The sequence below is a fragment of the Lepidothrix coronata genome, unplaced genomic scaffold, assembly GCF_001604755.1.
Source record: "Lepidothrix coronata isolate B3197 unplaced genomic scaffold, Lepidothrix_coronata-1.0 Scaffold15, whole genome shotgun sequence".
Classification (NCBI taxonomy): domain Eukaryota; kingdom Metazoa; phylum Chordata; class Aves; order Passeriformes; family Pipridae; genus Lepidothrix; species Lepidothrix coronata.
In genome coordinates this window covers 2,663,040-2,686,538 of record NW_016690195.1, presented here as the reverse complement: position 1 = coordinate 2,686,538, position 23,499 = coordinate 2,663,040, and the positions used below count along the sequence as shown (strand labels likewise).

The window sequence follows — 23,499 nt, the reverse complement described above, 5'->3', positions numbered from 1 at the left end:
GCATCTGTTTTCCTGTCTTTTCTGTTTTGGGGAACTTACTGTCATATTTTTGTCTCTAATATCCCACATACTTGGATTTCCTAGAAAATGATAATCCTGTCTGCTCTGGGATACTGTATTCAAGCTTATACAAGGAAATTCAGGTATATCTACAGTTAATGCTCATTGCATCATCTGCTTATTTTGTGTGTGAAGTTGTAAATGGTTGTAACAAGGCAGGAGTAGAGTTTTCTGATAGTGGCTTGCAAAACACACAGAAATGTAATCAAACGTTGGTTCTTTGGCAAGGGTAAAACTCCAAAGCAAAAACCCTCCAGAACAAAAACCTGATTTGAAGATGAACACTATCCAATTCTTATACAGGCTCCCAGCACCAAGTAGTATTTATATCAAGCTTCATTGAATGTGGTAAATTGTCCCCCTAATGTCATAAATATGCTGTATAAGTGGTTGTCATGTCCCGTGGAATATGTCGTCAAATTACAACTTCATTTCTTTTTGTTTCAGATTGAGGGAAGTTTCAGAGAAGCTGAACAAATATAATTTAAACAGGTAAGGCACGTCACATGCTGCTGTAAATCATTTGGGAAAGTACAGTTTCTCTAACAGCAACATGAAGCAGGTGATTGTATTGTAGATGTAGCCTTAGAAATCCTCAATATTGAGGATTTCAATATTGAAGTCCTACTAATACTAAAGTCCAGAAATGCTTCAGATAACACAGGAAGAAAATGGGAGGTTTTCAGTTATGATAAAATATATTATTAAATAGCCTCCTTATGAAATGACTCCTTACTTTAAAGTATAAACCCATTTTTTAATTGCCGATCACATTAAACGAAAACATCACCTTTTAAGGTTTTTCTCCCCTGCATTTTGTGTGGTTAATGATCAAAAATATATTATAGTTGCTTCAACTAATGCATGTTTAGTCATTCTTGAATGTTTCTCATATTGGTAACCATCACCGCACATCTTTCCTTTCATATACAACTAGGTTTTTATTTTCTTTCAGATTTCAAATGTTTTAAAATGTTATACATCCTCACTTTTTATTTTCAGCCACCCTCCTTTGAATGTATTGGAACAGGCCACTATTAAACAGTGTGTGGTGGGACCAAATCACGCTGCATTTCTTCTTGAGGTAAATTACTGAAATCTCAGATAATAAACTTGAAACCATACAGTTAAAATTAGTTCTTTTAACATTAAATTGATCAATATTCTTCAGTAACTGAAGACTTGTGTTTGTATTTTTTTTGTAACTTGTCTTACATTTCAGTTTTGAGTGTTTGCTTTTCTTGTTCTAAATACAGGATGGCAGAGTCTGCAGGATTGGTTTTTCAGTCCAGCCAGACAGATTGGAATTGGGTAAACCTGAGAATAGTGATGGGTAAGAAATGCTTTTCTTCTAAAACATTCTTTTGAACTTGATAAGCAGCTTGGCTGCTTTTTTGGTTTTGTTTTTATTTGTTTGTTTTCAAAGTAGATTGCTTTAGGAATGGATACTTTGAGTAGAGACACAATGGTTATTGGTGATGCAGCCAAACAGCCTAGCTTGACAAACTGGCGTAGGAAGAAATAGTAGATGTGATTCTAAAAGAAATGAGACAGGGTCTCTTTAACTTCAAGGAACAAATTCCTCCAAAAATAATCCTTATGAAAGAAGCTCTGTTAAATTATTAAGCTTCATGTAGAATCCACTCTAAAAGTGGTCCCATCTGGCAAGGCTCGCTTTCTAGACCTGTGGTCTGCAGTCCAGGTAAGTCCCCCTTAGTAGGACTATTGAATGATTCATATTTGAATGTAAACCACTTAATACCGAAGTAGGTACTCAGGGTCAGGTTTATGGATAGAACACCTGATTACAATTTATACATATATGCTAACAGAAGACTTAGCACAGTTGCTACCTCAAATCACTAATTAGCTTAATATGTATTTGCAACTGTGCTATTATGGATTGCCCATGTACATAAGGTCTGTTAGGCATGCTTTCCACTTTCTTTTTCCAGTGTACCTCTTAATATGCAGTTAGATTAGTTTGGAATATTCCCCAAGGGTGTTGCTTAAGCTGGTATGTTACCAGATTAAGTCCCTGAGAATTTCAACCTGGGATTCCAGGTTTTGTTCTTAACCCATTTGGGATTGTTTTGTGACTGATTTACCATCTTTTACTTTCAGTTCAAAGTTGAGCAGTGGCTCAGGGGCAGGAAGGACATCCAGGCCAGGCAGATCTAGTGACTCCCCATGGTTTCTGTCTGGTTCTGAAACTCTGGGCAGACTGGCAGGCAACACCCTTGGGTAAGTTTTGATAGGATTGAGGCTGCAATCTGTTTGTTCCTTATTTGAGTATATGTGTATACACATATATAAATTGTATGCAGTATGTATAAGGGAACGTATAATTACAGCAGTTGTGTAGGTAGGGGATAATAAAAAAATACTTAATTTGTTTAAAATAACAGACATTTAAATGACCCTTCAGCATCTAGGATACAGAGAGTTTTCTTATATGTGTGAAGAATAACTGGTTTTGGCTGTGTTGTCTTTTTTTTAATGTTTTTTTAGTTCCTTGGTTTTTGAAAAGCAGATTTTTAGAGGGACACTATCAATTTAAACTGTGGTAGGCTAGAAGCATAAAGAAAATGAGTGCATTTATACAGGAAGGACCTTCATTACTTTTGTGTGCTCCACTGCATTGTGCCCTCCTTCCCCAAGTCATGACCAGTGTTTTGATAGCTGGAGTCCTATACATAGTGATAGGAAGGGAACATTGGAAAAAGATCGTTGCTCAGAACCTTTAAAATTGTACCATATGCTAAATGTACAGATTCAGTTTTCTTACCATTAGCTTTAAAATTGATGGTGTCCCTTTTTATAGAAATGTAACTTAATCTTTGTTACATAATCACAGTGATCGCTTTGTTTTTGTAAGATGTGTCGAACTGTGCTGCTTCCTAAGGTTACTAACTATAGCAAGGAGAACTGTGTTTACAAGCTGTGGTTTCTGCATGTGAATGATTTAAGAGGGAGGAACTATAGCTTTTCCGTGATAGCAAATTTGTTGTTTATATTACCAAATAAACTAATTTCATTTGGGCCTTATTTACATGAAAAATAACCCCCATTACCTCTCCAAACTTTTTGTGCAAACATTGTGCATTTGAACGTAAAAATCCATGTGTTAAATGTTAAAGGCAAACTGGTATTGTCATGTTTAAAAACTTATTGTTGGAAGTGTGAGACATTTTTTGCCTTGTTATTTTAACTGAGTACAACCGGTTAAAATTGTTTGAAGCTATGTGCTTAGGAGACCAACCCTGAGAGTTCGTATGTCTTCCCTTGCATGTTTCAGAACTAGATAGTTGAAAGTCACTGAACTAGTGGAAAAGCAGTAGGCACTATAACTAGTCTGTTAAATAAAAGGAATAATTAACTTAATAAATTGAGTCTGAAAACATTCGAACTGTAGAGCCCTTAGATTAGATAACTGGATTTGGAAAATTGCTAGCATGCTGCTGGACAGTAGAGAGATGTGGTAAACTAGCAGGCAAACAGAAATGAGCTGAAAGATTTCCATTCTATATTAATATTTATTTTAGGTTTAGACAACTTTATTAGAACAAGACCAAGTTAGGACACACTGGGAATATTTTCATTATTATATGAATAGAGATGGATTTAACTGTTAGATGTCTAAACTATGTCATTGTTAGTTTATAACTTCAAGTAGCAAATGCATCTGTAGTAAGTATTAATATCTAATATGGAACATTTTCTTTAAACCCACACCTCCCTGCTGAGAGTTGAATTAAGAATTCCTTTGTAGGAAGAATCTGATTTCTCCTCAGCCCCATTCTTTTCCCATCAGCCGCCTTCCCACCTCTAGAACAGATTAACTGGCTCATTTTATTTAAAATGTCACATTCCTCTTGATTTTTGAGGGGTTTTTCCATTTTCAGTAGTATCTTTTTTTTTAGAATTCTCTTTCTAACTCATGAGACAAGACTTTTCCTAAAGCCATCGTTGAATTGCTTTTTGTCTTGTCATTGTCTGTGTGGTCGCTGGCTAGAATCCTGAAAATGTGGATGTGTCTGACAGGGCCTTGTCTTAGGCAGACACTCGAGTTGCTCTGTGGTTGCATGGTCTTACCAGGAGGAAAAAGAAAACCCAACCAAACAAGAGAAGGGTGTTAGTAATCAACTTAAGCCATAAAATATAAGAGAAGTATTCTTACCTAATTAGCTTTTATTAGCTAGATGTGATAGACTTTTAACATAAATTTATTAGATACTGTTTCAGAGAACATACCTTTTTCACATCTAATTTGAAATGTTTTTCTTGAAAGGAGATTGAGATTTAAAGTGATTGGTAGCAGGAAAGTTCTGCTGATACTGATTATTAAATAGCAATAACACCATATGCAATATCCTTTAAAGCAGAGATTGCAAGATAAAGTTAACCTTAAAGAACAAACTAGAGGCTCTTGCCTTTCATTGCAGCAGAGTATCTTAAGTCCAAACTAGATTCAGTTTACACAGTTCTGTGGTGATAATTAAGATTAGTGGATAATTGTAATGATGGTGAGTAGTCTATTTCTATGAATCAGGGCCTTTTTGCTCCCTTGTTTTGATACTGATTCATACAAATGAAAAAACTGTTCAGTCAGTTCAGGCATGTTTTTGCAAGGTAGAGAGTTGATGTTGATTTCTGAAATAGGAGTAGATACAAAGTAGAATATCTCTTGAAAACCATCCATGAGGATCAGAGAACTATCTAGTGTAAGATTTCTTTTGCAGTAAAGAAGATTGCTTGATTTTTCCAGTGAAATCTTAATGAATTTCTTAATGTAAATCAAGTATCAGAATCTTCAGAAGACCCCTCTGAGTAGAGTGACCTGCTGTCAGAGCCACTGACCATGAAGCTGCTGCATGTGTGCTTTTATAGCAGGGAGTTGACAACTGAGTGTTAGATGTTACACTGCTGCTACTGTTGCTTTTAAAAAATCTGGGAGTTGATCCATGTATGTATTTATGTATGTATACATCCACACAACTATATGAGTAGGAAAGAGTGCAACTTCCTGTTGCAGTCCTGTTTTTTTATTACTTCTATGTATTTCAGAAGTTTATTAATTGCGTGATGCTCTTGTTCATACTGGTTTTGAGAGATACTTTTTGTCTATGAAGTCAAGCTGCAGTGTTTTTCAGAGGCTGTTTACAAGTTATTACTAATAAACCTAAAGACTTCTTCAAGTAGTCCCCAAAGTATGCTGCTGTATTAATAAGATAAATAATCCAAATCTTCTAGAAGTCGCTGGAGTTCAGGAGTTGGTGGAAGTGGAGGAGGATCTTCTGGTAGATCATCTGCTGGAGCTCGAGATTCTCGAAGGCAGACCCGAGTTATACGCACAGGACGTGACAGAGGATCTGGACTGCTGGGGAGTCAACCACAACCAGTGATTCCAGCATCAGTCATTCCAGAGGAACTCATTTCACAGGTACATGAACTAGAAACTGCTTGTTGCCGAAAGCTTGGATAGCTTCTCACAGCATATGTACAGGAATGTGTTGTAGTAGTGCACTTTCTCCGAGGAGTGATGGCATATAATTGAAGAGATTGACTTTCTCTAGGTGAATTGGTTTTATTCTTAAATATGTAGTGGGAGTGATAGACTTTTGGATTCTAGAATTTTCGTTTCCCAGACTTCCCCTAGATAAGGTATATATTTAATCTAGATGAGGAAGGCCATGTTCAGTTGCAGATGGGAGATTTAGTGAGAAAGTAAAAGCGTTAAGTTTCTTGAAGGAGTGTAACAGAGGGGGGCAGGTTGACTTCTTTTTTTCTCGTTGGATAGAAGTGATCTGTTTTAGATTTAAATAGAAGACATTGAACATATTTAATCTCTTTAAAATACTAATAATTTTTCTTCCTAGACACCTCTACTTAATTTTTTATAAATGTAACTGATGAATATTGGATATAAATTTGTCCACTTTTGCCTCTTAATGCACTAAAGCCTGAAGAAGGTGATGGACTTTGCATTGTGTGGTTAAATGGAGTCTGTTAAAACATTTTTCTCTATATTTGAAGAAAACGAGATATTCAAAATATGTGACTAGTTAATGCATTTTAACTATTAGTTTAAAACTAGTTTCTGGTCTACCTTTGAAATACAGACCTTAGTTGCTAGGCCTGAGATAATCAGCTTTGCTTCCCTTGCCGTGGTGTTTTGCTTGCCCTTTTGGTTTTTTTAATAGTGTACTTTGTCTACCTTTAAAACTGGAAGTGTTTAAAACATTTTTGAGTTAACTCTAAAGCAGGTCAATGGGAAAGATCTTTACAGATGGTTTATTTAGGGGGTCTCAAATATCTGTAAACTTCTGGCACAGAATGTTATGACAAAAAGTTTACCTTTGTGTGCTGTTAGAATGTCCCTTTTTTTTAGTTGGTACCTCATTTTTACTGTGTTACGAAAATACTCAGTACTCGTTCCTTATGTTCTTCACACAGTTTGCAGTCTTGCAGAACTCTCATCTTCTCTGACATTCAGTAGAGGGTAATCTGGAAAAACAAAGTGCCCTGAGTCCTAGGCTTAGTGGAATAGATCAGAATTCTCTGGGGTTCTCTGTTTAACATTTGGAACATTTGCATTTTGTTAGTAAAATCTTAAATGTTGCAGAAGCTGCTGAAGATAAGCCTTTAGAAGCAGAATGATGAGAAAAATAGAGGCAGTAAGTAAAAGTGTAAAAGACAGGGATTGAGGTGTAGTTTTGGTACAAAAACTACAGTTTGTTTGCAAACTCTGTTGATTGTCATACTAAGTTTAAATACTCCTGGGTTACAGAGTGTTCTATATGTTTCTGTAGATTTCGCTTATCCTTTAACTACAGCATTAAGCATTCCAAGCAATAGATTCTAAGATTCCATTAAGAAATTCAGCACCAAAGTTGGAATTCAGTAGCATAACTGAAACTGAGAGAAGGCTGCCTATCTAGTACAAAATACTGTGAAAAATTTATATGATCCTTTGTCTGTACGTACTGTGATTGACTTTTGGGTTTTACTGGACTTCTTTAAGAACTAAGCATTCTTTTCTCGTGAATGGTGGTTGATGAACTGAGAATGACCAGTAACCAGTGATATTCTGCTCTTACAGGCACAAGTTGTTTTACAAGGAAAGTCCAGAAGTATTATTATTCGGGAACTCCAGCGAACAAATCTTGATGTAAACCTTGCTGTAAATAATTTATTGAGTCGTGATGATGAAGATGGGGATGATGGGGATGACACAGCAAGTGAATCATATCTTCCCGGAGGTTTGTATCCTGCAACTTTTGATTAAAAAAAAAGCTGATGTGTTCATATTTTTCTGTATTTAAGTACTGACAGCGAGCTGTGTGCTGTGCAAGAGATGCAGCGAAGACAATTCTTGCTTATAGAAGCAAAATCTAAAGATGCAAAAAACAAAAGATGCATTGGAATGTCTTGAGGGATTAGGTTAGCCATTGAAGAATAACTGTTGATACTGTTTGTGGTGGCATGAAAGTTATTTTTTGTTTTAGGATCTCAGGCTTTGTAACATCAGCATTACTTAAGTCTGTTTTGCTGCTTGACAATATCCTGAGACTGCTGTGTGGCTTGCTCATAAAAGCTAATTCTAAAACCTTCTAGTGACTTGCATGTTTTTTTCCTACTAACATATATTCTTAATATTTTTCAAGTTCTTAGAGCAAAAATTATACAGCTTTTTTAAAATCAAAATGCCTCAATTGAGGGCAAAACAATGTACAGCAGTTACAGTTAGACTGAGAATTTATTCTTCAGCTCAAGTTCCCCTTATAAAAGCTGTAGTATTCTGGCTATAGCAGCAAAATGCTTTAATTGACGTGCAACTATTTTTGAAATACTGTCTGTCCCACACAATAGCTTTTTATAAAAGACTTTGAATCTTCTTTTGCACTGGCTAACTAATTTAGGCAATCTTTGTTTGCTCAGTAAACAGATTTGGAAACATAGCAGCCAAATCTAATGTTCGTCTTAGGTGCACGGCATGAAAAGAGCACATCTAAACTCTGACTACATAGTAGCTTTTCTTTCTTTGTGTCAAAATGACGTTTTGATATTTTTCTAATAAATGTTTTTTGGGTTTTTTTCTGCTCATCTGGTTCACCAGGAAGGTTCATGGGCTTCCTTCATCTTTATCTTGTCAATCATGTGATTAGACAAAAGGTTTTTTTAATTTCTGCAATAAAGGCTTTGTGTTTCATTTTGCCTCTTCTAGTTTTAGTTGCATCTGTCAAACATCTTTATTTTGCTGTAGAATCAAGAATATTCTGGTGGAAGGGTGAAAAATCTTTAATCTGAGTCTTGTTTTTTAGCTTAATAGCATTAGACAGATGCACTGGAGGAAGTAAATTCTCTAAAGTCTTTCTGAGTATTCAGTGCAGGAGTTCTTAGTTTTAAGCATGCCCAAATGCGTTTCTCCGGATCTGGCCTTCAGAAGATAAATCAGAGTTAGGAACTTCTGCTGTAAATTATTACTTTTAACCATACTAACCAGCTTTCTACAGCATTAACTGTTCTCTTAGTACCTCTTGTGATCATAAGGATCAGTTAATAGGGACCGTCCGACAACCTGTGACTGGTAACCTTTATTTGAAGATGCCTCCATTACAGTCTGTGAGTCCTGTGTACTTGAGAGAGGTTCAAGTAAAATGCAGAATTTCACTGTCCTCACTAGATGTCCAGAAAACAATTTTGTCCTTGGCTTAATTTTTAAAGCTTCTTCCCTGTTTAGACTAAAATTTCCTATAAGGGATTGCAACCTCCTAATATTAGGGGTTTTTTCTCCTATTTTCTTTTACTCCACATAGAAATTGCGCCAGTTCTTTCCCAGTTTTTGTGGGAAAAGATCTGGAAATGACAACTGAAATGAAACTTGATGTGTTTTAGCTCTAGTCTTCAAAGATGTAATTCATGAATTGTAGAATGTGCCATGCCTTCTCTCTCCGTCTTAAGTTTTACGGGACAAAATCAGTCTGTTGCACAGAAATGAATTTGAATCTGATGAGAAGGAGTCTTGCTGAACACTAATCAGTGCTGTCATGACTCTACTGTTGGTACATTACATAGTAAAAATTACCAGTCCTTGGGTTTGTCACATGATCATGCAAGCTAATTTTCAGGAAAACCTGATGGCCAGGGAAACTTGCATATAGCTCTTTTTGAAAGTGTTTTGCTCTAGAAACTTTGTACTCTTCCTGCTTTCACTTCTCATCTTGCCTCTGGATGCCCTTTTGGAACTATAACATTAAATTTCATAAAGGAAAACTGTAGATAACTGATAAATGCTATATGTGGTCAATTGTTAGACTTTTTTTAGGATTCTGAAAGAGAGAGAATCTTTTTTTTTTTTTTTTAAATTGTCAAATTATGCTTTAAAGCTTTTTGATTTCATTCATTCCAAGCACAAAAAAAGCAAGTGACAAGAGAGCTTTTGCCTCGGGATTTTTGAGGCTCTTGCATTTTGATTAAAAGCATATGCTAATTTTTTCTTTCTCCCTTCTGCATGTCTGATGTTTTGTGACCCTTAAATTTAGGGGTTACTCTCTAAGCCTTCCAAGACAGAAAAAGTTTTTTTAAAGTGCTAAGAGTAATTTCCATTTGATTTAAAAAAGGATAATAAAATAATTAAAAAGCTAAGATACTTTCCAAGTATGTGAAATTAATAAATTCTTGTTTAATACATCATAATTCCATTAATATATCAGTTGTGATAATTCCAGTTAGTACTGTGAAGGTTATGCATCTGAATTTTTTTGAGGTAATAAAAAACAGGTCTCAATTCTTCCTAAATTCTTCAAAATTTCTTAAGTGAAGAGCAGAACTTTAACTTTTCTGTACATATTGCCATCAATGAGTGTCTCTTAAATATTTATTTTTGGACCCTAGTGTACTTTGATTTTTGGCTTCTCTAATCTAGTCCTGTTTCTTTTGTTTTATGATAGTTAGCAGAGAGGAACGTGGGTTCATTTGATTCATAACAAATACATAAGGAAAATAATCAAGGTAAAAACTACATAGAACATGATCATCTAGCATAGAAAAGACTTGAGGGCCTCTAGATTAATTTTCCAGCTCATCTCAAGTTGTATTAGAGCCTTCTTCTGGGCTTTATGTTCTGTTAATTTTCTGAATAGAGATTCTGTAGAAGTTAAAATGTTTTGTTGTTTGTACAGTTCGATGTGTGCATGTTTGCTCAGTAACTTTTGCGTGGTACAGTGGGTTCTCTCTAGTGGGACTTGTGGAACGTGGGTTTGAGAACATCCAGGCTGCTCTGGAGAGAAGAGACATGGGCTGGTATCACAGCAGGACTGACTGTGCTGGCTTGCAGTGAGGGGTCATGGGAACTGGAGCATAGCGTAGGATCGCTACAATGGCTTGCCTTGGGGGAAAACAATTAGATAATGGGGTTGGGTTTTTTGTGGTTTTGTTGTTGTGGTTTGGTTTTCTTTGTTGTTGGGTTGGTTTTTTTGTTTTTGGTTTTTTCTGGACTTCAAGTTGGGTAATATTTTGAATAAATACTATTAAATGACTTCTGGAGTTCTGTTTTAGTCTGGTTTCCTAGGAAACCAAAATACATGTTTCTCTCCCTTCACTGTCACAGTTTTGCCAATTTAATCCAAACTTGAAAGAGGAGGAGGTACTGAACACATTGAATTGTTGAATATTTCATAAAAATATGCAGCTGAGAAGGGGGGAGAGAACTTACATGATTGCCCCCTTAAGGGAAAACGTTTAAAGTGAGCTCAGCTTGAGATGAGAGTTGATCTAAGCAATGCCTTCAGTTAATAAATTCAGTGATAATGCTACTCATGGAGCTATTGAAAACAAAAATTTTCTTAGTACTCAAATTGCTGCTTATGTGTATACTGAAACTTAGGGGTTTTTAATTGGTGGGGGTTTGGTATTTTTCTTGTTTTGTTTCTTTCCTCTGAACTGGATATCCTTTTCCTTCCAATTTTCTGTAGTATTTACTGGTGAATCCTGGGTATTTCATTACCTAAATAGGTTTGTCAGAATTATCACATCTAAATGTGAAGAGTTTTGGTCTAACGCTGCATAAGAGATGAATGATATAATCCCATGAGATTTGTCTGAAGAGCAGGAAAATAAAGTCATAGAGAATGTCTTTTTTTTTTTTTCCCCCATGATTCTTAAACTGGATGTAGCCTTGCAGTATCTGTGTTTTCACAGTGCTAAAAAAATTCCAGTGATGTTTGAAGGGGAGTGGATTTGGCTCCTATCCCTACTGGTTTTAGCACCTTTCTTTGGTGGTATAGAAAATGGAAGAAGGGGAATCTCTTTCAGAAATACTGGAAGAAAATTAAAATCTGATTTGAAGCTGAAATAAGAGGGTAAGAAAAGGCTTCATTTCCTTACTCATCTTAATGCATACTTTGCAAAAAACATGTTTTGGTTCTTAAGTCTGATGGCTTGAACTTTTACTTTCCTTTTTGGAAACACAGCTAAACTCAAGATGCCTGACATGGTGGAGAGTGTGTGTATGTGTGTGTGTCACAAGGTAGTGTGTGTTTTCTGTCAAGAGGATTTCCTGCTCAGCTTGCCTTAAAAAAACCATTATTGTCCATTTTGAACAAGGGTGCAGAGTTCTTTTCTGTTTTGACCAATTCTTTTCCTACAAAGAGATCAAAGTTCTTTGGAGTTTTTTCCTGCATAGTGACCAAAAAAAAGTCAGAATGAATTACTAGGCTATAGAGAGGTTGGAACGTACCTAGGAAGAGATGGTCGTGGTGTGGGATGAGGGAAAAGGGAACAGCATGTCGATCTTGAGAGATACAACAGAATCTCAGCTGTGTTTCCAGCTCTTGAAGTCTGTTACGTACAAATTGACACTCTGAAGGTGAAGTGTACTGCAACTTTAATGCTGTGGAAAGTCAGTGAAAAGTATCAGGCCGGGTAAGGGTACTCTGAGTGATCTGAATTGTTTTAGTAAGACAGAGCCTGTTTGCCAAATGTGAATTTTTTTCCTAGGATTTCCAAGCAGTCTGTCAAGGATGACTTCCTAAAATGTACTGTGTGAACCACAGAGTCCCAAATGGTGTGCTTTTAGAAGCACAGTCTACACTTGAGTGGATTACTTAATTAATGCAAGAAGCATTCATGTGGGTCTTGCTTTGAAATCCACAGCGCTCACTACTTACAGTGCTGTTTTTCTGGGGACAGCTGGTTGTACTTGGTATGTGTTACGTTTCCTGGAGATGAGAGTTTAGATGTATAAGGATAAATGATCTGCTATGCAGGGATGTGAAAGTCTTACATGAATTAATACTAGCTCTAAGTATGGACTTTTGGCTCCTTTTCAGTTTTTGGATATCTTCTACTTTGTGTGTTTTTCTCCCTCCCCTCCTTTTATTCCAGACACTGAGCAAAACACCCATAATAATCAGTTCCTACTGTTATGAGTGCTGTTATTTGACTTCAGACTTTGTTTTCTAGCCACTATTTTGTTTTATGCTTGGGATGAGAAAGAGGCTGAGAACTGGATGTGCTGAAGTTCTATGTGCTCCTTCCACGTTTCCTGAAGGGAGTGTGTGTGTGCAGCCTCATGTTGGCTTCAGGGATGGTTTAAGCAGATGGTCCTGCTGCCAGAAGGTGCTATCCTGCCATTCCCTCACATGGTGGTGAGGTTTGTGGGCCTGTATGGGCCAGTGAAACCTAATTTGGGGAGCCTGATTTTTACTAGTCAAGAGTTGCCTGAATGTTTGGGAAGGGACAAAACTATCTTCTTTGGCAGCAGTAGGGTATGGTCAGCTTTGCTGCATATGGTGAGGCACCACCTCTGGGGCTCTGAATACCCAATTAAGTCAGTCTGAAGATCCCTTCCCACCTTACTTCTATACTCTTTTAACTTCTGTTTCAAGCCAGGTGAATGTGCTAGTTGTAGATTTAGTAGTCCCACCTTGCCCCAAGGAGGTGCCTGCCACAGGGATGAAGGAGGGAAGTAGGACTGTCCTTTCTGTAGCAGCAAGATGGTAGTCAGGTTCAGTTGTCTTGTCAGTCCATATTGCTGGACTTCAATAAGTTACCTGAATTTCCAGTAGCCTCTTTTGTGTTTGGATAGTAGCTTTAGTAAGTGGAAAGAGATTGTTTTACACTTTAACGATTGTTATTACTTCAGGGAAACTCAAGTTTTCTAACATAGAAACTAGGGCAGTCGTGGAACTTTTGGGTTGGTTTTTTTTTTTTTTTGACTGCATGGTATTAAAACATTGTGCTTTTTCCAGATAACTTGTTCTTAATGTAGCTACCATTTAAAGCTTTGTACTGAGACCTGCAAGTTACTAGCTTATGAATTAAACAAGTATGTCATTCTCTGAAGGAAGCGTTCCATGGAGAAACGCTCAAAGACATGGCTGTGTGAAGGCCGGCTCTCTCCATCGGCTCTGTCCTCCCTTCATTCTAGGTCATCTTTGGAGTTCTGCATTACATGCATGAGTGTGTGTGCACATGTATGTATATGTATCCATCTTCTCCTGGGGCTTTGTTCTTTCAAGTGATAGGCAAAAATCTGAATTTCTGGGATACGGAAAAATATGCTTTGGGCAAGTCTTGTTTGGGAAATGTGGTTAGATAAGTGACAGAGCAGCTCTTGTAGGGAAAATGGTTTTGTTCTTCACTAGTTCACCAAGCTGATTGCAAATGTGGTTGTATAGGAGGCACATGAGTTTGCACTGGTGAATCTGAAGAGCAGAAATTCAATTACTAGATAGGATATTTTTTTTGTTTTGATATTTGTTTAGTTGATGGTCTCTCTAGCTGATGTTTTAAGTAGCTGATTATTCACTTAAGACCCTTGTCTCCTCTTATAGAGGATCTTATGTCTCTTCTGGATGCTGACATACATTCTGCTCACCCAAGTGTCATTATTGATGCTGATGCTATGTTTTCAGAAGATATTAGTTACTTTGGTTATCCATCCTTTCGGCGCTCATCACTTTCCAGGCTAGGCTCATCCAGAGGTAATTTTGCACCTTTTTTCTTTGTAATAAGTAGTTTGCTGTGGAAAAAGCTAGTGATAGTACACACTCGTGGTTTAGATTCTGATTTAATGCAAAAGTAGACTATGATATGTTGTCAAATATAGAGTAGACAAATAGACTGTTAGTCATCAAAATTATTAATGAATTCTGACTATTAGCAGGTAAGTTCTGCAAGAACCTTGGTAGTCAATTATTTTAAATCTAATTGTTGATCATTGGTGTTGCAAAGTGTTATAAAATTTTGCATGTTAAGTTTATTTTAAACAGTAGTGTATGTACCTACTAATACATAGGTTGCATTAAAAATATTTAATTTGGCTCAAAAATGAGTAACAATTGATGACATGCAGCATTCTTAATGTTTTTTTTCCCCTTCTTTCTTTCTTTTGGATTGCTCTTTGTACACTATTCTTCACGTTTCCTTAGTTGTTCCATGACAGAAGTTACCTTTATGGAATGAGGAACTTTAGATACTAAAGAGGGAGAAGAAATCTAAATTTTATTGTTTGAAAGGATATTTATAGTTGGATAAGGAGAACTATTGGCAGCTGATAATAAAAACTCCTTGAGCAGTGTTAGGGCATTTTTTTTTTTTAAGCGTATTACACTTAAAACATTTATAACAGACCACGCAGCAATTTCCTATCTTTTTTGAAGCTGTTGTGCAATGCCTAGAGTATTTCCAAACTGTTAATCCAACCTCTACTGTGATTGTTTGTTTAGTACAGCTTTGTTGCCTTTCATGAACATGTTTTAGTATATTAATTGCTGAACATGTAAGCTCCTGTTTCAAAATTATTAGTCAGGGGTCAGTGTGATGTTTGCTAGAAAATAAGTACAGTACTTTATGGAATGCATCTGTAAGACAAGCTGTTGTGTTTGGCTTATGTAAAAACTTTCCCATTTGTCTAATACAGCAAAAGACCCAAGACTTGGTGTAATTCATTGAAACTGATACAATAATGCAGTCATCTCATATATGTAATTCCAGTTGATTTTTGTGAGCCTAAGTGAGGTACTTCATAGGTTAAATGCATTTATGTGCATGTGCGAATATTCAGCATCTGACGTAACTCCTTCTGAATTACTCCTTTTTTTTCCTTTCCTAAGGTTATTCTATATAAGACGTTACCACGAATTTTATAATCCTTATTTTCCATGCATAGTTGACTCTTGGAAAGTTAGTTTGATTCCTTGATTTAAAAAATTTTTCTGCATGAGCGAACTGCAGAGTACTGGCTTTAGACAGTTTGTAGGCCAATTGGAGGGGAAGCATTTTGGTAAGGAACATTTTCCTATGAGGATCTTTTTAAAAACTTGTCTGAATCTTGAAAAGTTTTCATTTGATCTACTCAAAGCAGATACACTTTAATTTATTAAATCCACTCCTATGGAATATTGCTTTAAACAAAAGTGGTTGGATTATCAAACATGTATATGAGAGCTTTTTTTAATGCTTGCTTTCTTTAACCTTTTCAAATTACTGTTTTCCTGGGAAAGTAGTTATGAAACTCTCTAATAAATACTCTGTTTTGGTTTGCATAAAGATATCTGACAATCTGTATAGACTTAAGGGGTTTTTTTGTAGTTGTTACTAAAGACATTGATAAAACAGTGCTACAAATCTGCATATTGTACTAGAAAACTTTAAATGGCAATGTTAAGTGCATTTGGCCTCTTATGATGTAATTGAAAATGCTCTAGCAATTTTTTATAGTGCACAAAACTGTAAGACTTTTGCTTATTTTGTGTTTAGTAATTCTAAAGTACGTATGCTTGAAAGATTTAATATATTGAATGTTGCATGTCAGGAGTATATTTTTAATCTGTGTGAGTAGATTTAACTGCTGTTAGTTGCATCCTGAAGGGTCTTTACTAGAGAGTGGCTTACTTTTATCCCACTGGTGTGACCCAATTGCATACCAGTTCTCCTTCTTCCCTTAGAGAGAGACTCTGAGCTGTTGCGTGAACGTGAGTCCGTTTTACGTTTGCGTGAACGAAGGTGGCTTGATGGAGCCTCATTTGATAATGAAAGAGGCTCTACAAGTAAGGAAGGGGAGCCAAACCTGGACAAGAAGAATACACCTGTTCAAAGTCCCGTTTCTTTAGGAGAAGACTTGCAGTGGTGGCCAGATAAGGTATGGATTTTTTTTAATCTTTTATTTGCATGCTCTGCAGTAGATCTGTTTGTTTTTTCCAAATAAATACTGTGTGTTTCCTTTTTGACTGTCACATCTCAGTTTATGTGAGATAATGTAATAAAGCATATTGTGCACTTAGTTAAATTATACATAATTACACCCTTAGAAGCTACATTTCTGTTATTACTGTTTTAACTTTCTCCTCTGTGTTTTCAAGATGCTGTTGGTGATCATAAGGTTTGTGTTTTTTCTTTTTTCTTCTTTTACTTACCTAGACACTCAAAGCATTTAATAGATAGGAAACTCATGGAACAATTTAAACTATCCTTCATCAAGGAAACCTTTCTTTGATAAGGATTATTATTCCTAGAGATACTTTCAGTTCGTGTGAATTGGGCTTTTAAATGACAACGGTGAAAGTTGACATTTATTTGCAGTTGTGTTTTGAGTTGATCAATAACTTGTGTTGGTTGCTCCGTCAAAGTCTCCTTTGCTTTGATTAGCTGGTTTTCTTTGTAACCTTAATTTGATTTTCAAGGCAAGAAGTAATTCCCACGTGAGGTAAAAGTAACAGGAACACCAGCTCTATGTTGCTAATTGGGTGTCTGTAGTCACTGTCTTTGTGAATTACCTAGATGCTTAGGGAAATGACTTTTAGAAAAACCCAAGCGGAAAAAACCCCAAAGCAACCAAACAAACTAAAAAGCTTCCTAAGAATGGAAGTGATAATCTGTGTTAATAAGACTATATTTCTGTCTGTCTGCAATATCTGTGAGGTTGCTGTTTTGATCTGTAATGCTTATTTTTCCATGTCTGTTCATTTCAGAGTAAATCTAGATAGAGAGATTGAAGAGAGAGGTGAATATAGAGACTTATTTCTGCTTAGAGCAGCATGCCTTTAGCTGCTATCATCTTCATTTGGACATTTAAACTGAGACATGAAGAGACCTAAAAAGAACATTTGTCTAATAGTTGCTCTCTCTACCAGACGTTTTATGTCCAAAGTGTTTTATTGTTTGTTAGGGTGGTTGTTGGTTTGTTTTTGTTTGTTTTTGTTTGGTTTTGTTTGTTTGTTTGTTTCATCCAGTAACATTGAACTTATTTGTCAGTGAAAATTTTGGTGTAACTTTAGTCCCCCTTGCTTAGAATGAGAGAATCTAGCTTGGGTAGAGAGATATTTCAGGGGTTTAACATCAAAGAATAAATGTAGTTTAGACTTGTAACATTCACTCACTCACAGAACTGCTTCTCAGATACCTCTTTGCACATGCACTCATATAAACCCTAGCTTCCAGATCAATGAAGATGTCTTACTGCGAAGGCCTTCCATCTTTATCCAAAAGTAGTTAAACCTTTCATCCTGTCTTTCAGCTGAACATTCATAAGATGGTTCTGCATCTTTCTTGCTATAGCCCCACTATGAAGTTTTGGTGGTGGTGTTTTCCAGCAGAAATTCTTCAAGGTGAAAATCCTGAGGAAGATGGTCTAGCGGAGAGGCCAGTTCAAACATTTCTTCCATTTTGAAAAGTGGAAGGAGGTCTTGAAATGTTAAAGACAGTAAGCTAGGGGGCAAGTCAAAGCACATGAGAAATTGCTACAAAAAACCCAGGCTTGTTTGCAAATATTTTTTTCTTTATTTTTCGTTATTTAGACCTTTTGTATTTGAGACAGAACTGTAGTAGTTTGTGATGAGGATGGTTAGCTTTTGTTTGTGGGAGGTGAAGTACCACCGTGAGAGGAATGGATGAAACTTTTGGAAAGCTGATAGTGTTCCCAAATGTATCAGTTTCACCCACAATCTGAGACTGGTGTATAAACATGTTGCACAGGTACTGAGTTTTCTCCCACCAGGCGTCAACTGCTCCAGAACCCAAGTCAATGACTACGTCCTTCTGAGACCTCAAATCCTGTTGGATTGTTGTACTATTAGTCTGCACTGCTGTGTAGCATTGTGTATCAGAGCCACTGTAGTATGACAAGTATAGCTGTTTTTTCCCTGCTAGGCTGTAGTTAGGTGCAAACCAAGCCTTTGGTTTGTTCAAGTAGCTATGTTCTGTTTACCTGTTGGGATATTAAGATTTTGTCAGCAATCTGCATCATCTTCAGGTATGTAATTTTTCTGGTCTGAAATCAGAATTTATAGTTAAACATATGAGTCTCAGGTTACAGAAGCAGAACTGTCATTTTGTTTGGGTGTCTCTGGGCAGTTAGTCTGTTGAATGGTCTAATGGAGATAAATGTAGCATTGGTCCTGGAATATTTTGACCACAACTGCTAATATTTTGGTGGAAGAGAGAGAAAAATTTTGAGTGGCAGGTCTCTCTACTGTTCAGCTTCTGGTACAAAACTGTTTGTTTATAAAAAGTTTTAAAATATGTTAGCAAGATTAAAAGTGATAAAGATAATGAGAGTGTCTTGGAGCAAAAATTAATTACTTTCCATACTTAAGTCAGGCATTGGGCCAAATAACTTTGGAAGGTTCTTCTGTGCTGATGAAGTAGAGATGCATCTCATCAGATTAGAGTAGGTTCTGATGGCAGTTCTTTCTCAGAATATGCAATGTTTATGCCATGGCATCTATTAATCATGACATGGATTAACATTCGTGTTACTTCTGTGCTGTGTTGGTAGATGGCCTCTAGAGCAAAATAGTTCTCTAACGATTTAACTAATTCTGGAGCCTGTTAGCAGGGTGTAAAAGAGAATTGCTTGTGATTGCTTTTGTCTTTTACTGCTGCTGCCTTTCTCTTTTTCCACAAATATTGGTAAAGAGCTTACTGAATCCTCTGTTATTCAAGGACACTCACACCTTTTGAAATGTGCACTTCTGAGTATGAAAACAGTAGAAAAAGTGTCAATCCTGTTAAACTTCTGTAGTGGAAAGAAAAGTCTGTTAATTGAGTGGACAGATAAATGCGCTGGATGATGGGACTTTCTTCATGGCTGACAGAGTTCAGCTTCCTCTCAGATGGGGGAAGTACTTAAATGTGAGTTATATTGTAATCTGAGAGAGGCCGTTAAAGCTATTGATCTGGGAGATAAATATTCCTTTCTGTCGTGGTTATCATGTACCTGTCTTTCAGATTTGTAGCTATAGAACACAGCATTTAATTTTTTTTTGTTTGTTTTGTTTTGGAGATTTTGTTTGTTTGTTTGTTTTGTTTTGTTTTGTTTTTTGGTAAAGCTGGATTCTCCCATAAGTGGAAGGAAACTTTTAGTTGTTACTGGTAAAGAACTCAGAAAGACCATGTTTGTCCTGTAGCTGCACTTGCTGAGGAGCAACAAAACATTACAAACGTTTCTCAAGAAGCAGAATGAGATGTTTTGTGAAATCACTCGAATTCTGTGTAGTTTAAGACCCATTTCAATACAAGGGGGAACAGGAATTTGGCGGAAGTGAGATTGTAACATTGTGTAGTTGCTGCAACATTGATACAAAACCCAATCTAAGAGGGAGGAAAACAGGTCTGTGAGATCCAAGTAAGGCACAGGATTAAACAAGTGAACAAAGTGGTGCTATCGAAGTAGTAGAAAGATGCAATCCATGTGAGTTTTGATAAAACGTTAAAAAGGAGAACAGGGTGAGAGGGAGATTAACCAATAATTAGAAGCTTTTTCGGCATATCAGGTTATAATGATGCATTAATGTCACATGTAGCATACTAATTTTTTTTTTTTTTTAAACTTGATCTTCTTTGCAGTTACTTACCTTCAGAAGTGAAAGCTAAGCGCTGTTTAATTGATGAGACAGTGAGTTTGATAATTAATTTCTTGAGTAACTGGAAGATACCTTCCTGAGTATACTTAGCAATGGAATAATGGAATTATGTTGCTCTTTTGTTAATTTCAAAAAGCCAGAATTTTAAGCAGAAACTTTTTTTTTAATGTCACAAGTCAAAGAGATCTTCTCATCTTTAATTTTATGAGCAGTGTTTTATTCTTAAAATACTGTGGAAGCTTTTAGTAAACAGTCCAAGTTAATTACCAGGTATATGCTATTGTTAAACTTCTGGGAAATAATATCTATTTCTTTCTTACCTCACTCCATCAGAAAGAACAGTGCCTTTGTGTGTCTGAGGATATGCTGAGCTTCAGACAAGCTGGATATATCTTTATTTTCAGGTTCAACATTCATGGATGCTCTAAAAAAAAATCAACAATTCCAAGTTTATTTTTTGGCATTTATATGTTTTTCTATATGTATTTATACTATTGCTGTCTTAGGCTTTGTATTTCTGTGTTTGTAGGATGGAACAAAGTTTATTTGTATTGGAGCTCTGTATTCTGAGCTTGTTGCTGTTAGCAGTAAAGGAGAACTCTATCAATGGAAATGGAGTGAATCAGAACCGTACAGAAATGCACAGGTACTGTACAGCTTTAAATGCTTACCTTCAGAATCATTTATATGCTTTGAATATCTAAAATATGTCTTTGTTTCCAAAGAATCCTTCGCTACATCATCCACGGGCCATGTTCTTGGGGTTAACCAACGAAAAGATAGTGCTCCTTTCTGCAAATAGTATTAGAGCAACTGTTGCCACGGAAAATAACAAGGTATGAGAAGTCTACTGGTTGCTGAATTTGACAAAACTGGTTTCTTTCAGTTAATTCCAGTATATTATAGAGAAGTTGATTTTTCAGCTTCATCTGTAGTAGAAAGTGTTTAATTCATGTATTCATTCATTTCTTTTCCTCCCCAACTGCTGTTTTCTAGAAATGCAAAAAGTTAAAAAAACCCCACCAAAACAAAAAAACCCCAAACTGGCAGATTTACAGCTGAAACAATGAAAAGATACTTGGTTTACCTAATTATCTAAAACATTTGACCTTTTGCTGTTACAGTAGAAACTGACACTGTTTTGAGAATAGAGAAGTTTGTTCTGTACAGGTTTACTAGAAAAACTAAGGGCATTGAAGCTTTCAGTGATGTAAAGTAAGTTATCTAAATATGCTTTTCTGCCAATTAAGAGTGAACTTGAAACTTACTTGCTAAAGACACCAACACATCCATATCCTTTATGACAGCTTTCTCTTTTTTTTTTAAACTTTTTTGTTAATGTTGAAGACTGGAAATAAAGGGGGAAAAAATCCTGAAAAGCTCTTTTTTGGGGAAAGAAAAGATGGTAGGGGAAAAATTTCCCAAGGAAATAATTGTTTTTTGGTGTGTCATTTTTTTTTTTTTCCTTTTCAAAACCAGTAAAAAATTAAAGCTGCAATTGAGGTGCAACTTGTCTTTTTTTTCCTCCACCTTCTCTGTTCCTTTCTTCCCTTCTCCCTTAGGTTGCTACATGGGTAGATGAAACTTTAAGCTCTGTAGCTTCTAAGTTAGAACACACTGCACAGACATACTCGGAGCTTCAGGGAGAACGGATTGTTTCTTTACACTGTTGTGCTCTTTATACGTGTGCTCAACTAGAGAACAACTTGTATTGGTGGTAAGTAAATACCGTGTTTGTGTACAACAGTGTAGATTCCCTGGATGTCTTCATGTCTTTGGTTCTGAGAAGCATTGAGAAACTACTGAACCATCATTGCTCTGAGTTCTGTAACTCTGCACTTGAGCTTAGGTTCTCTTTTTAAAGTATATTTATTCTCTTTTTTAATGCCTATGGCTTTTGGATCCAATTATAACATCTTTAACAGAATAAGGTCATTCTTTTAGGAGATGTGTGTAAATGCTTTAGCATTCAGATGTATCAGTACTAATGGGGGTCAGAGAATAACCTTCTCTATCTATGCCTTTTGGGCCTTTTCAGATTATAAATGTGGAACAAACTTACATATGAAGTCGATGTTCTTCTGTCTGGCTCTTAGAAAATCTCATCTGTTAGTTTGTAGTCCAGATCTTAAAGAAGAGAGAGATAACATCAGATGCTCCCTCTGGAGTTTGTTGTTAAAATATAACACTTCTAAACAAAACATGAAACGCTGGTTAAAATATTTTAACAAGCAAGTTGATAATTAAGAAGCCTATGTTAAAAACAAACAAACAAAACCAAGCAAAAAAAACCCCAACACCCTCAAAAATAATACTCCCTAAAGGCTCTGAAATGAATTTCTAATTTAAGTGAATTCATTGAATAATACTAATGCATTGTCGGCATGCATTATTTTTCAGTGTGTCAGGAGTCATTGCATTCTATATCATGCCCAAAGTTCAAGTGCCTTTGAGGCATGGATGAGTTACATACTTGATGATGAGCTGGAAATCAGAGCATTGAAAATTAATTCTATGAAACAGCTTTCTCATTAAATTCTGTTAACTCTTTAGAAAATATTTAAGTAGAATTATAACTAGACTTGTAAACTTAAAACACAGATGTATTTTATTTTAACTTCTAGATCTCAAAATTACACCTCTCTGGTTCTTGGCCCTTTCATTATATCACAGCTGACATACCACACTTAATTACTGTTAATATAGAACCTACTAAGCCGTAACGTTGGAGATACCTGGCTATTACAACCTGCCACCTTTACTCCTTTTAGAATAATCAGTGCAATATATAAAAAGACTTGTTAGTATTTATATGTAGTCTTTGGAAGCAATTTATTAACTAACATGTCCTTTCTGGAAGGGGTTAGATATGGGCTGTGGTGATTTTATGTTACCGGATGGATGTAGACAGAAACTTCTGTTCCTGTTGATACCCTTAGTTACAGTGGTCTGTAGGACACTAGGCAGGATTTCAGTTTCCAGTGTTGCACAGGACTAACACTTTTCATGTTTCACTTAACCTGAAGGAGCTTTTCAAATCAAAGCATCTGACTCTATAACCTACTTATTAAAACATGAAGTATCAAAATAATAAGCATGCTTAACTGTGTATGTAGGCATTACTTCCAGTTAAACCGAGTGGATCCAATTACAAAAGAAGTGTCCTTTCTCCCCCCTCTTGCAGCAGAAGTCTGTTGTAAGAGTCTTAAGACTCCTTCAGCCGCATCCCCAGAGAGAGAGGTTTTTAGAATTTAGAAACAAAAAAGCTTATCTTGTTCCCCAGTGACTGCAAATTCTGAGAATTATCACTAGTTGTGGGAAAGATTTGGAGAGACAACCCATGACTTGGAGGCTGTGACTGGAGCTTACCACTTTGGGACAGAGGTCTTGCAGCACTTCAGATGGAAGGAAAGCCATTTGAAATAACCAGTGTGCTCTGCCTCTTCTCCTGCTAATAAATTGGCCAGTTGAGATGAATTTGGAAGGTGGGGGTCAATATAGAAAAAGATGACATTTCTACAGTGCTTTGAGATTTTGGAGAAGGTGGCACAGACACTTGCATGTTTTATCG

The 23,499-nt window shown here is 36.2% G+C and overlaps 1 protein-coding gene across 15 annotated transcripts in view; it reads left to right on the top strand.

The window, feature by feature from the left end:
- Nucleotides 1–23,499, top strand: part of UBR5 (ubiquitin protein ligase E3 component n-recognin 5) — an 85,588-nt gene that overhangs the window by 17,654 nt on the left and 44,435 nt on the right. For 8 of the 15 annotated variants that reach the window (XM_017806386.1, XM_017806384.1, XM_017806382.1 and 5 more), the window contains exons 2-12: nucleotides 508–552; nucleotides 1,063–1,144; nucleotides 1,317–1,393; nucleotides 2,185–2,304; nucleotides 5,314–5,503; nucleotides 7,163–7,322; nucleotides 13,899–14,048; nucleotides 15,996–16,207; nucleotides 20,458–20,574; nucleotides 20,654–20,764; nucleotides 21,491–21,645. In XM_017806386.1, coding sequence (XP_017661875.1) covers nucleotides 508–552; nucleotides 1,063–1,144; nucleotides 1,317–1,393; nucleotides 2,185–2,304; nucleotides 5,314–5,503; nucleotides 7,163–7,322; nucleotides 13,899–14,048; nucleotides 15,996–16,207; nucleotides 20,458–20,574; nucleotides 20,654–20,764; nucleotides 21,491–21,645 — 1,419 coding nt within the window. The remainder of the gene's footprint in view (nucleotides 1–507; nucleotides 553–1,062; nucleotides 1,145–1,316; nucleotides 1,394–2,184; nucleotides 2,305–5,313; nucleotides 5,504–7,162; nucleotides 7,323–13,898; nucleotides 14,049–15,995; nucleotides 16,208–20,457; nucleotides 20,575–20,653; nucleotides 20,765–21,490; nucleotides 21,646–23,499) is intronic. The other 7 variants (XM_017806385.1, XM_017806381.1, XM_017806380.1 and 4 more) reach the window with 5 other exon arrangements.